This window comes from Cupressus sempervirens, chromosome 1, assembly GCF_028749045.1.
Source record: "Cupressus sempervirens isolate cs-2001-9-10 chromosome 1, ASM2874904v1, whole genome shotgun sequence".
NCBI lineage: Eukaryota > Viridiplantae > Streptophyta > Pinopsida > Cupressales > Cupressaceae > Cupressus > Cupressus sempervirens.
In genome coordinates this window covers 23,625,192-23,639,972 of record NC_143118.1, presented here as the reverse complement: position 1 = coordinate 23,639,972, position 14,781 = coordinate 23,625,192, and the positions used below count along the sequence as shown (strand labels likewise).

Below are 14,781 nucleotides of genomic sequence, written 5' to 3'. Positions count from 1 at the left end.
TCTTATTTATGCATACAAAGGAAGGATGTAGGCTCTCAAACATTCTCTAACATATTTTCACATTTGAAAATTTTTGCTTGAATATTTGAAATAATTCACTTTGTGTTATATCTATAAAATGTTTTGGATGTTCAATTTTTACCCCTGTCTCTTGATCTTTAATTTGTAGAGTATCATGTCTATTGGAAGAAACACGAGACGATGTGGTCCCAAATTCAATAATCTATATTTTTTTATATCTTCAAAAATTATGTCTTTTCGAGGAGCTCTGCAAATATTCACCCAAATATTCTCAATGTTTTCATCTAACATATTTCTCCTCCTAATGTATCTTTGAATAGTTCTAGATATATGTAGTAAATCAAAAATTGCACGTACTTGTTTTCTATGTGTTAACTTTCTACTAGATATAATAGTCATCAACGCTCTATATGTAGCACTCAAATCACCTCCTTGAGTTGTGTTGTCAATTTTGTTATAAGCAGTTTGCAAATTTTTAACTATTGTTTTATTAACATTATGTGCATGGTTTTTCCTGTTATCAACACCCAACAACTCCAAAACAGGCCTCATATATTTTCTCCTAAATAACTTGACAAATAATTGTGTCTTTCCAAATATACTTTTGTTTTTGAAATATTCATCCCACATGTTTTGACAATGCTTTTTAATAGTGTTCTCTTTTGCCATTTTTGTAGATGGAATTCGACTATAAAATAGGTCCTCGTCCATATCCATCAAATTTCCTACACCTAATAATATGTTTCTATCATTAAAACTATCAATTTGTTCATCTTCATGAATCTTGTCCTCTTCATGAATCTCATCTTCTTCATTAACTTCGATAGGTTGGTTTTGATTACGTTTTGTATGACCCTTCATTTTGTCATCTCTTATTCTGTCGTATTTCCTTGATCTAGCCTTTTTATTACCTATTCAATACTTTGACGATCCTTTAATTTAGATTCCACTAGAAATATATTTCAATACTTCAATATAGAGTACATAAAAATAACTAGGTGAAAAAAAATACCTTATTGACGATCCTTTGTAATTGTCATTAAACTCCACGAAACAATTGATAAACACGGCTTCAAAAAAATATTTATTTTTGAAAATGCTCCTTTAAATTTTGCAATTTATTGTGCAGTTATTATAAATTGAAATTAAAAGAAAATTATTTTATATGAAACCACCAATGTAACCAGTAGCGATTTTTTGGGGCCGATAAGGGTTACGGCCGAAACCGTTACAGCCAAAAGAGTTGCGGTCGAAAGGGGTTTGGTCATAACTGTCTATGTGTCATCCTAAGTGGCAGCCACACAAACAAAAGATGCAATTTCTTGAAACTTTTCACTTTCAATACTAATTTCTCCATACAAAATGAAGTTTTTCTAAAAACTAAAAATACCCTTTTGACGAGCTTGGGGTCAAGATTATGTTCATATAAATTTTGTGGTATTTTGATTATTTTAAGTATGTTATATTTATAAAATATTACGAGTAGGTCTTTTAAAATTCAACAAAATGTTTGTTCAAAAAAAGAAAAAAAATAGTAAATCATGTTCAAAAAATAAAAACTTTATGTGTACCTCTCCAGGAGAGAGTCATCTTCAAGAATATGTAATTTTTTTTTTTAAAATGTGTATATTTGATAGAAAAAGTTTGGCGGGAAAAAAAACTGTCAATTTCTGACAAGTTCGACTTTGAACACTTATAACTTGAAACATATAAGTTTAAAATCTTTTTTTGTCCTCTAGGTATACAAGTCCACTATAACATAGTTTAAATTAGACCAACATATGATCATTTGCATATATTTGTTTGGTGCGAACGAAACTGTATATTTTCAACATTTTAAAATAATTTAAAAATAGACTTAAAAAATTTTTAAAATGATAAAAATTTCACTCAATTAAAAAATAAAAAATTATAGGCATAAACTTCATCCAATTTTACACATTTCATTAGTTTACATCATCTTCAAATTTTAAACACAAATGTCCCTTTTCTGTCATTAAATTTGAACAGTTTAAATTTTGATATCATTTTCCTTTATAAAAGGGTGACACATGTTTGTGCTTTTACCCTTAAGTCTAAGTAAACCCACAAAGGATCAAGAACAAGAAGGAACCAAGACTGGTAGGAAGTAATGATGATGTTATGAAGATGTTTTCATTGATGTCAAGGCATAAGAAGGAACCAAGATTGGTAGGAAGTAATGATGATGTTATGAAGATGTTTTCATTGATGTCAAGGCACAAGAAGGAACCAAGACTAGTAGGAAGTAATGGCCAAAAAGGCACATTAATCTTATAGGTGTGACTCTAGTTCACAGGGGTGATCAGAGAAAGATGAAGTACAAGCCTAGTAGAGGCAATGACAAAGGAGATCCACTTAGATGGAATTATGCTAAGTGAAGAGAGAATCTGTTGAAGGATGTCAAGCAGAAAGAATGTCAAATCAACTAGTGACTATGAAAGATGGCTTGGCCAAGTTAGCAAGAAAAACATGAAGCAAGATACTAATGACTGCGATGTCACCAAGTGGGTAGAACTGCACTCATCATTGCACTTAATGGTGATGGGGTTGACATATCAAGGAACGATCGAAAGAATTCAAATTTGAATTCTTTCCAACAAAAGAAAGTCATCGAAGACACAAGACACCCATGACTCCTATACAAACATACTACATCTAACAAGAGTGACGCACTACTACAATGAGATTGTTGATTGATTAGCCAAAGAGTCAAGAAAGTGACAAAGTGAGGGAAGATCTTACACCTAAGAATGTGTTGAGGATAATGTAGTGAGCCAAAACAACACAAGTGTGATCATGTGCGAGAGTGAGCAGAGCCAAGTCCACAAGTGATCGTGTATGAAGTTGTTTAGCCAAGAGAAGATGGAGCATAGTTCCAAATGTGTCAGAATGGCTGAAGAGGGATCTATTTCCAAGCTAAGTGTAGTAGCTATTTTATTAGATCAATCCCTATTGTTTACTAATCTCTATAACAGAAAATCTCATTGAGAGTGGACCCTAACAGGGTTCTTGCGTCAAATTCCCTAACAGGGTGACACATTAACTTGTGTTCCAAAGTCCTTTGACAGGGTTGCTCCTAATAGGGCAAGATTTTTATAGGCCTCATCAAAATCCCTTAACAATGTCTTTGTAATCTTTTAACACAGATAAGATTGACCAGGCGCACTTTAGGAGAGTGCAAGCTTTGTGAGGATCGACTTACACACTGTAGTTTTTACCCTAGCCGGATTTCCATGAGATAAATATTGTGTTATGTGTTGCTACGTTCATGTTCATTGTTTTTACTTAATTCTAACTAGTTAAGTTGTAGCAAGCACAAACCTGTAGACTGGTGTGAAGTGTGATATAAGCAAAAAAGTTGAAACTAGTATAGTATATTAATTCACCCCCCTCCCCCTCTCAGTATACTAATTTGTGTTTGGGCCAATTGTATTATCAATTGATAAACTGATGTGGGCAAGAATAAAAATACAATTTTTAAAATACTTGGTAAAGTAGTTAAGTATGGTATCTTAGTTCCTATTAAAGTGTAATCAATTGTCTAATAAAGAGGATAAAAGAAAGTTAGAGAAATGAGTTATTGATCAATTGATAAATTTTAGTAGAACCTTGGTTGAAATTGAAGATCAATTACTCGAGCATTGATATGGTATATTGGAGGAGAGATCGATTGCTTTAGACAAAAATTGGAAGATTAGTGAAGCATCACTACCTATAATACTCCATTTAATCACTATCGATGAGATATGTAACATGTTGGAGCAAGCTAAAAGAAGAATAAGTATTTTCACAATCGAGAAGGAAAGGAAGTTACCGCAAAATTGATGATGTTATACATAGAATGATTGGGGAAGTTAGACCAGATGTTCCAAGGAAGAAAGAGCCAAGAACTAAGAGGAACAAAGACAAGAAATTTGTTGATGATCAATTCTTTCACAGTTAGAGAATCAAATTTGTTTATAGCTAGAATCCTTGTTACAATTCATTCACATGAGGATATCAATTTTGAGATGAATGAGCTCAAAGATGTAGAAATTAATAAAGGCCAATCTTTAATTGACCCTATAAATATTGATTCTAGACCATAAAGTAATGTGCCTAATGTATTAGACAATTTGAGATCCATTTTAGTCATTTTAAATTGTCATTTTCAACTCAATGAAGTAGTATCTAATTCACCTTCTGCTAAAACCTTTTCAATCAAATATGAGCTTGAACCAAGTGGGTCCACTTTCCTTGGTGTAATCAAAGGATATAGCTCTATTTCCTAGTTCGCATAAATAAAGTCAGGAACACATTATCCAACATTATAACTACTATCAACAATCATAATTAATCTTACATATAAACAAGATTTATTGGAAGAATAACACAACACATGAGCATAACACATTGCCTGAGAAATTGTATGTCATCTCTAAGTCCTATAAGTCTGAGCATACAATAAGAATCACCAACCAACAAATGACAAAATCACAATGAAGATAAGTGCAAGCATCCATGTTAGATCTCTTAAGATCATTACTCACTTTCAACTGAGAAATGTTGTCCTTGCTCAAACTTAGATGCAATGTGTGTAACCTCAATTGGATAGTCAACTGTGTAGTGGTTTGGGGCAACCTCTTAACACCGAGTTGCAACAAACTTTTCATTGGATTTGGGATTAGGGCAATCAATGACCACATGCCTAATGGTGTAACATCACCAACAACAAATGTGTAGTTCTTTGCTAGTACATGAGAAACCTAATTTGGTCATCCACGCTGGGCTTTAATTTTGTGGTAGATCCTTTTATATGTTTAAATCTACCAAAATATGTGTAAATGTTGTGGATGAAATATGGAGTAATTGTCAATATCCAAATGTAACCTAATGCATCACCAATCACCTCAAAACAAGAATCACTACAATAATGTAGTGGGAGATGTTGAACCCAAACCAAATTGAATATAGAATGATTCTACAGAAAGATCAAAAAAATGGTCACAGTTTGACCAAAAGATATTGTTCCCATGCCTTTAGATTGTGGAGAATTGCATTACAGTCCTCAATATGATCACAATACACAATTGAGAAGCCACTAACACAAGGATAAATTTCTAAGATTTCCTTCAAAATAAGCTTCTGGATATTAGTGATCCATTGATATATAGCAAAAAGAGAATGTCAAAAAATTAAGTGAACAAGAAACTCATACAAGCCTTGGTCGATTAGCATCACCATTGTTGAGTCCCTTGCGTTATCTTTAAATATCAAGTATTCCCCAAGCTTTTCAAAAGAAATGATCACATAAGACTTTAGATACTATATCAACACAAATCCAGATCATATAGTAAATTTAAGATATTGTTAGATTACTTGAATAATTATATTGATGTGCTCTATAAAAACTTTAAAATAAAAACATCCTAAGAAAACAATCTTTTTACATATTGTTTTTAATACTTACATTATAGAAATTATTCAAATTTGATACTAATTATACTTGATAAAACAAATAAGAATTTATATCTATAAATGCAAGATAACTTTCCATTCTCCAACCATAGTAAAGAGATCCACTAAAGGACTAAAGGCGGTGGGATGTCAACATCGGTCTTAATATGTACCTTTCTAAGATTAGGCAATCCAATCTTCCTTCGAATGGAAGAATTATTCAAAACTAAATATCTTGAGAAGGATAGATAAGTTCAAATAATGGAAGACATTATGACGTAGATAGAGATGAGGAAAATAATAATCCAATGAATACAAATTATTTAGGTGGATGACTTTATTAATTGAAAGGTGTATAAAAGAGAAATATTAGTTTGCCCATATTCAACGTGATTTTAGAGAAATTACTAAGAGTAAAAATCTTAAATAAAAGAGTAAGGCACAAAACATAAAGCAGGTATATATGTACATCAATATATTTAAAAATATTGATGGTTATGTTACAATCCTTATTTTACTTTATTGATTTATGTGCGTCTGGTGTTTTATTATTAAATGATAATAATAAATTATTTAATTTAGGTTTGATTCTATTTGTACTTTTTTAAAATTTATATGTAAAATATCAATTATGTTAAAATATATATATATATATATATATATATATATATTAATTAACTTATTTGGTAGTCACGAATTGATTGGCTTGTGAGAATATTTAAATTGTGTGCTCTATTTATGGAGGAAAAAATTTATTTTATTTTAAACATTGAAATGAGAGAGCATAGGTCATTTATAATCCATTGCACAAGCCTACCTCATACTTCAATATGTAGGAGACATCTGATTGCACTTCCAATATTAGTTGTACAAACCCTATCTCTCATACATTTGAATTCGTGACTTCTCTTACAAGAACACAAGTTTCTCACCATCTAGAGTTGGAGTATTTAAATTGTATGCTATGTTTATGAAGGATGAACTTTATTTTATTTTGAACATTGAAATGGCATAACACATAGGTCATTTATAATCCATTATACAAGACTACCTCATACTTAAATATCTAGGAGACATGTTATTGCACCTCTAATATAAGGTGTGCAAACCCTATCTCCTATACATTTTAACTCGTGACCTCTCTTACAAAAACACAAGTTTCCCACCATCTAAAGTTGAGCATTGAATCATTGTTTTCGCTTTTTTTAACATTCAAAGAATATGATATTAACATTATTTCATCACTTATGCTTCTTCCAATGTGTATAGCACCACTTATGCTCGGATCCTAGTTGAGGTCAACATCTCCAAAGGTATCTCAGCGAAGATTTGTTTGGCCTCTCTAATTGGATCTTGGATCCAGTGTCTTGATTACAAAGGTATCCCTTTTCGATGCAGGAAGTGCCACAAGACCGGTCACCTTGCTGCTCCTCTGAAAAACCTAGACAGAAGAAGTCTCCTTGGTGGAAGAATGTGTCGAATGATCATTACACTATCCTCAAAGCCCCCTCTGTTGGGGATGGTGACTCTCCTTAGGACTCTTTGGTGGCTGCCATGACTGTTGTCTCAAATGGCTCTCTTGTGGCCCCTTCTTTGGAGACCTCCTCTGTTCTACCCTTGTCTACGGATGTCTCCCTTGCAGATGATTCTTCGGTGGAGGAGTTTGTTGTTCCTCGTGGTCCTATTGGGGGCCAGGACCCTGTTCCCTCTCTTGGCCCCGCCCTTGTTCTGGACTTTCCTCCTGTTTCAGTGGGGGGCCAATTGGCTTTGGGTTCTTCTAGGGAGATTGTTGTTTTCTCGAATTCTCTTGGGTTCCATTGTTCTGTTTCTTCTGGAGATCGGATTGCTGAAGCAACTAAGGTGGAGGATAGTTGGAATGCAGTAAAAAGAAAGAAAACTAGGCCATCTGCTCCTTAAAAATGAATCTTCGATCATGCAAGGGAGGCTCTAAATCAAAGGGCAAATCGTGATGTATCTGGCCCTGCCTCCTAGCTGGATCTTTTCTTTTGGCTGGTGACTGGCTTTTTGTCACCATGGTTACCCTTAGATTGGGGGGTGACTAGTTCTACATTTATTTATTGTACCTTTTGTTTATGCACTCATTGAAAACTTTAGGCTTGTACAAGGTTTCAAGCACCCTTCAAACCCTGTTTTAGTTAATCAAAAACATTATTTCATCACCCTAGGATAGTACTCTTTGGTCGATTGCTATTCTTATTGTGCTTATATTAATGCTTTTAATATAAGGTGTACAACCCCTCCCCACTACAGATTTGAACTTTTGACCTCTTACAAGAGCACAAGTTCTCTACCATCCACAATTGGCAAAGTATCAATTCATTTTTCACTTTCTGTATCATTCAAAGAATATGATATTAACATTATTTCATCATCCTAGGGCAAAAAATTTGGATTATTGTCATCCTTCATCTTTGCTCCAGGCCTTTAAATCTATTCATCTCAAGGTTTGATGAATGGAGAAACTAACCTTGCCTAGTTTTTGTGTGTGCGTGTCATCATTTACAATTTGATGAAGCAAATTATGTCATGCCCTTACACATCAACAACAATGATTTTAAGTGATTGTCACTGTTTTTGCACCAATAGACTCAACAAGACTTTGCATAAAAGCATGCAAATCAAAAGCCAACTAATGTTGTCAATCTTCAAATGTATAGCTATGGAAATAGCATGCAAATAAGCTCAAAATGTAAAATCATAAAGTTCACCCCACATGCAATATTCTGATATGTGCAGTTCTCTACCACTGAGTGGAACTTCGCTTCTTTGTGTAATGTGGAATACTATTGGTTATTGTCATGACCGGCACTCATTGTATTCTCTAATAGCCACGGTGAATTGTAACTCCTTGCATGTGTGCCATACAGTGCCCATTGCTTATTTTATTGCACTTGAACTCCAAATTTAACATTAATCTAAATTGCAAAAAGTATAAAACATATAGTTACAATGAAAATTGACACCAATTGATTTAAACTTGAAAAGGATGCCATCCGTGCAGTCCAATGTGGTCTTCAGCTGACAAAGAACTACATATTTAACTTTGATCTACATTACACATTATATAACACCATAACGTTAAAATGCCAAAAATAATACAACGATTGATTTCAGCATAAAAGGTGCCACACATGCAGTAACATACAGCCATTCAATTTATCACCAGCTCCTGATTATGGTTTCATGAGTTATATGTTACAGCACATTGCATTTTTATGTTGTGAAATCCATTCTTTAATTTTTTGCGACTTTAATGTAATTTTGTACTACCAACCTCATGTGTCAGTCACCTTGTTTGACAATTTGATGACATAATTCTTTATGATACAAGTAAAGATCGAGCACATTTTCTGTATTACAGAAAAGTTAAATATGAGAAATGCCAAAATACATAATGTTCAGTAGAATCCAACTCCACTAAATAATGAGACATGCACTGATAGGCCATACAATTCACCTTCTATGTAAAATTATTTTGCGAGGCCCATTTAGATATAGCCTAAAATTTGATAAAATCTGGCGAATTTGCATGGCACCTGATGTAGATTCAGGTTTCTCAAAATTGACCTCAAGAAGGCAACTTCTAGAGGTGTATTAAAAAGATTAAATCATTAAGCAATTTTTTTCATATCTACTACAAAATTACATTGGCTTTACAACAAATAAAAGAATGCATAGATTGAGAGGACAAAATTAGAAAATTCTCTCTGCACTACGTCTCATGCCAAGCCAACTTCCTAAAAATACATTTGATATATTCCCGAATAAAATATTCTGGTCGGCCACAGTTAGGGGTCAGAACGATCTTGGTGCTTGAAACTTGAAATGCAGCAGACGACCTTAGACATAAAGCAAACATTGACAAATCAGGAGAATGTGTTGCTATAAAGGATTTCCCAAAACATGCACCAAGTTCTCCTATACACTAATGTACATACCAGGCATATCACTGAGAGAAGCAACAAAGATATGATACGATAATTCCAATTTTCTCCTCATGCTCATCATGAAATATCTATAGGGTACAAAGCAACACCGTTGCGAGCAGCTTGAATGCGACCCCATCTACCTAAGCGAGGCTCCTGTTTAAGAAATTTCCAATTAGATAATTAGTGCTTGCTCTAACTGTTGATTTTAATGATTGATAAAACAACTTGAATTGTAATATATGAAGGAATCTGTACAGAATTCAAAATGAAAAGATATGCAGATGAATGTGAAAAATTGTACATTTAGCATTGGTTTGTACCTATAAATCAACAAGCAAGGAAGCAAAAGTATAGGAGCAAATAGGATTTATTGAAACCAGAGCCCTCCCTTTCCCAAAGACATGTAACACCATATCCAGTACATTTAGTTTGGATATGTAATAACTTGTTAAATGTATTGGATGTAGTATCACCAAAAAAATCAAGCCATGAACTAATTAACAATAGTGCAATGCAGTCTTTTATAACAAGGTAAGCATTTAAGTAGGTACGATGAGCATAGATAAATCAAAAAAATCAGTCATAATTATGCTTGTGACCACCGATAATGCCAAAGCTTGAAATGTACAGAGTTCGGATAATTCCATGCAGGGTCTGGTGTAGGCAATTTTAGAGGAATGGAGACAAAAAGCTGCAGAACCAAAAACTCAGGTGAATGCTGCATTGGAATTACGATCTTACAGTTTCTATTTAAGCAAAATATTCAATGATAAACAGATATGATATATCTAAAAAATGTACAAAATGATAGACCAAACGCAATACTGGAGTGGAATCCTCCAAGTATTGTAACAACAAAATATACTCAACATTAAGAAAAAAAGGAGAACAGAATATAAATTTGATAATAGAGTGATGGCCTTAGACTACCTATAAATTCTACTACAAAATTAACATGTGAGATGAGCTGGCTACCCTCTTCCAAAACATGCCCACATACATCTTAAAGTATCAGTAATACATATATAAAGATATATTTAAGACCCATTAATGGAGTTTTGCATCCACTCTAATATCACCCCAACATCATTGCTTAAAGAGCCTTGACAAAGGCGGCATTCACTTAACACTTTGTGACAATCTTCCATCCCAAATCTTTGCACAGCCATGAGTACTACTCCCTTGCACTAATTACAAAAAACAAGTTGCAATGAAAGATGTCCCAATAGAAATGCGGTTAAATTAGCATATAAAGGTAGAATCATATAAAGCGATTGGGAAGCATGAAACTATTGGAAGTAACCTAGAACCCTAATAAAAACACTTATATATTGTATGTAGAACTTCGCAGAGAATTATGTATCCTCTTTGCCATAAGTCACAACATGAATGAATGCATGTCTCAAGGTTCGCCTTTTTAAGCTTATTATTTGAGTCTGTAAGACATGATTAAACTCTCCTTTCGAAACAGTGCAACAACTTAAGGACAATGAATTAGTGAACAGTAACCAGCCAGGAAGAATGGCACACATTAAAGCAATTTAAGCATAAGAAGAAGTTTCGTGCAGTAAAACTGAAACACAAAATAGTAATGCGTAACAGAGGAGTATATGTCCGTCAATGGAAGGGTGGTTTTTAGGCCTTATTTCTAGATCTGAAATCCTTTGACCTCTTTGCCGTTTCAAATTTCTTGTAGTGTTACTTTTAATATTTTATTGATCTGTGTTAGTATTTCTTTATTTAGTTATTAAATTTTATTTTTATTTCTATTGAATTGACCCACAAATCAGTCAGCAACCTTGGTTAAAAGCCAGCAACAATTCTTTCCAGCCTTTAATCTGATAGAAACTTATCTTCAAAATCAGACACGGTAGCTGAATGCAGAACATTAATTGAACCTTTGTGCAGATGCACAAGGCAATTGCAAGCATTTCTATCATTGGTTAAAATGAAGCTTCTGTACAGTAATACTTACAAATGTTTAACAGGATAAACTCAACCTTAATGTGTATTGATTTCAGCATCTGTGTAATTAGTAGACACGTATTAAAGAGCTCAGGAAATATTGAACTCAACCGCAGTGTTTTCAGAATTACAAATTTTATGGTAAAATTGTCAGTGTAGCATAAAACTTCCAAAAGATTCTACGAAAAAAAATGGTTTGACGGTGAAATGTTTGCAAATTAATGATAGACTACTTAATTTGGTACAAGCAGTTCTATGTCTTGTCTGAGATGCATGAGTTGATTTCTAGCACCACAATGCACAACATGGAAAAAAATTATCCTGTTTTTTGAGACAATTTGGTATGTATTGCCATCTCACATCAGAGTTAGGCAGTGAAAATGTCTTAAGGTTGTTCGATCCCAATGATCTCTGCCCTTTTTTTTTTCTGGCATTGGTACTAACCAGTAATTGCTATTGGTGTGTGATGGGTACGCCAAAGAGGAGTGGAAGGTGAAATGGGGAAAATTTTGGTCTATTTTTGACATACGTTTTTGATGTCCATGAGAGAGAGAGAGAGAGATACAGAGGTTGAGGAAGAGGAAGCTAGAGAGGGAGAGAAAGAGATGAGAGGAGAGATGAATGGGCAAAGAGACTAAGACATGTCTAGAAGTAGATGCAGATAGAGCGAGAGAGGAAAAGAGAGACAAATAGATAGATGTAGAGAGAGAGATAGAAAGAGAGAAGGGGAAAAGGGAGATAGAGAGGGAGAGGGAGAGCATAATGTTCCCTATTAGAACTTCACTTAATTTTCACTAGGACCCCTAAACGAGGTCTGGATTAATACCTTGGTTTAAAGCCCGCACCAAGTTAGTTATCAATAGCTAAACAAACACATAGTTCAACAATGTTCCAAAGAAAATTCTAATCATTATTATATAATCCTAATGTACACGAGATTTCCTTAAGGCTTTTTCAAAGAACCCATCCTCATTATGAAGCACCATGGGAGATCGTACAGGGCACATGGAACCTATCCATCAAGCCCAAGAGCGAGAAAGTGACAGCCACCATTCAACCTCCCTGCCCCACTCAGGGTTACCACTCTCAAATGGATCTTATACTACTTACAATCCCTATATGTACACTCCCCTCCATGATGGAATGGTAGATTAAGCTTATTGGAATCTTCATTATTAATTATACATTAGAAGCAATAGAATATCGGCACACATTCCCACTTCCCATCAAATGAACGTCCAATAACAAAAATTAGCCAATTGATATTGTAAACCATTCTTGCTTACTTTGAGTGGATACTCATACATTCCCATAGATGATCAGAAATCGTGACCTCTTGTATGGTTATAACTGTTATACAGGCGTGATTGGGCTATTTGCATTGTTTTGAATATTGGATTCATAATACATCTTTGATCCATTGTTGGCAGAATTCGTGATCAAGTTACCGATTCACAAAATGGGCAGCGTGATGGGCATTATATTTACCCCATGCTTGATTTGTTTCAAGGTCACTGTTTTAGCAAAATTATTCTAGAATCACAACTAAAAATGAGATCCATAAATATGATGCAATGGACAAATTTTATGGCATTTAATTGACAAATGTTGGAGTCCATTATGAATAGCCCTATGATCGACTATGCAAAGAACATTGGGAAGTAGGAGAAACACTTCTTTCTTATAATCCTTGGTTAATTTATGATGTAGATATTATTGGGTGGCTAGTGAGTTTCAAAGAAAAGCCCGACAAGAACGCCCAAAGTTATATTTTCTCCCGGCAGTTTATAAAGGCTTTGGAATAGCTGAGATAAGCAGAGGATCGGGCTCTTTCTTAAGTTCAAAAAAAATGCATGCAACTCCAATGCCGAGCTCCAGCTCTTACGGTCAATCTCCGAAGTTGCAAAAATAGAGGATTATGAGGCAAAATAGTGGTTGAATTGTCTATGCATGTGACTGTATCATGGTTACTCTAGAGAGAGCTCAAGAAATGGTGGTTGCTGCAATTGGAATGTCTGAAGCACATCATCAAACCATTCTGTTGTGACTTCTCTATTGGAACATTTCCCAGTTGGCTATACTGCACCGGTGGATTGGACTTCGTGACACAGTGACAGATATTCACTGTGTCTTCAGTACCTTTGAAGAGAATGTCACATGTCATAAAAGAATGCTTATTGATTTTGAAGCCCAGGGGGATGCTGTTTTTCAGAGACTGTGGTCTTTATGACATGGCAATGCTATGATTTCCTTCTGCTCAAAACATTGCAGATCGTCATTATGTACAAGGTGACAGTGTAAGGCCTATGGATACTCTACATGTTTTATTTGCTGACATTTATCAAGCAATTCATGAAATTGTGACGCTGAATGGAAAGACTGGGGCAGATCATACAAATTGCCAATGTCTGGTTGAACGATTGAAGCTTTTGAAGCCTCTGCTGGATGATGTTAAGGACTCAAAGACAGCTTTGACGGGATCAGTTGTCAGGGTATTTGAAGAACTATATTCTTCTTTGAAGAAGGCTCAGGAACTTATAGAAAGATGTAGTACAAAAGGGAGTCAAGTTTATAGGGTACTTTGCAGCCAGCAGAATATCACTAAATTTCAAGAAAAATCTTTGGATATCTATCATGTCCTGAATTCCTTGCCTCTTCTCTACATACTCCAGACCAGTTACAACTTCAAGTTGAAATTTGTGCTGAGGAATTGCGCAGGTTAAGATACACTATCTCAAACATAATGCCATTATAGGAATCGACACAATTGGTAAAGGAGAAGCTCCATGAATGGTTATTCAAGGTTAGGGCGCAACTTCTGCGGGAGATGCAGGATACAAGTTTTGAGTTTGTTCTTCAAGATATAAATAAGGCAAAGAAGGCAATGGATAAGGCTCCTTCTGGGAGTATTATCAAAGTTATTGAAAACATGCTAAATACTGGAAATCTCAATACTCAATCTGGTCTTGATCTTCAATAGAGTTCTGTAATGACTGTCATTGCAGAGAAGCTCAACTTTTTCCATTTTCTTTCACATTTCCGATCTTTTCACAGGGAAGCATAGTTTGCACAAATGCAACCAGTACAGTGTGCAAGCTGCTTCCAGAGTCATGGGGCTTTATGTGTCTTGTGCACACACACCAGATGATCACACTCCAAACCGAAGTGTTAATAATGTTAACCTGATCACCTACAGGTCTGATAGTACATACCATAAATGTTCTTCTCAATATAATATATCTCTAAATTAGCATTTTATATAGGACTCTAAGGGCCAGAGACTTCTTAGGAAACAAGATTTTAATGTTTAACCAAACTAACAATTAGTTTGTTAAGTGCTATTAATTATATCTTCATGAATCGCCGACTAGGAAGGAGTTTGATTAGT

General features: G+C 34.5%; 1 protein-coding gene across 1 annotated transcript in view; it reads right to left on the bottom strand.

Moving 5' to 3' along the window:
- Positions 1-8,814: 8,814 nt before the first annotated feature.
- Positions 8,815-14,781, bottom strand: part of LOC149575980 (U3 snoRNP-associated protein-like EMB2271) — a 45,597-nt gene continuing 39,630 nt past the window's right edge. Inside the window, exon 7 of the mRNA XM_089816111.1 lies at positions 8,815-9,581. Within this exon, the coding sequence (XP_089672237.1) occupies positions 9,504-9,581 (78 nt within the window). The 3' untranslated portion in view covers positions 8,815-9,503. The remainder of the gene's footprint in view (positions 9,582-14,781) is intronic.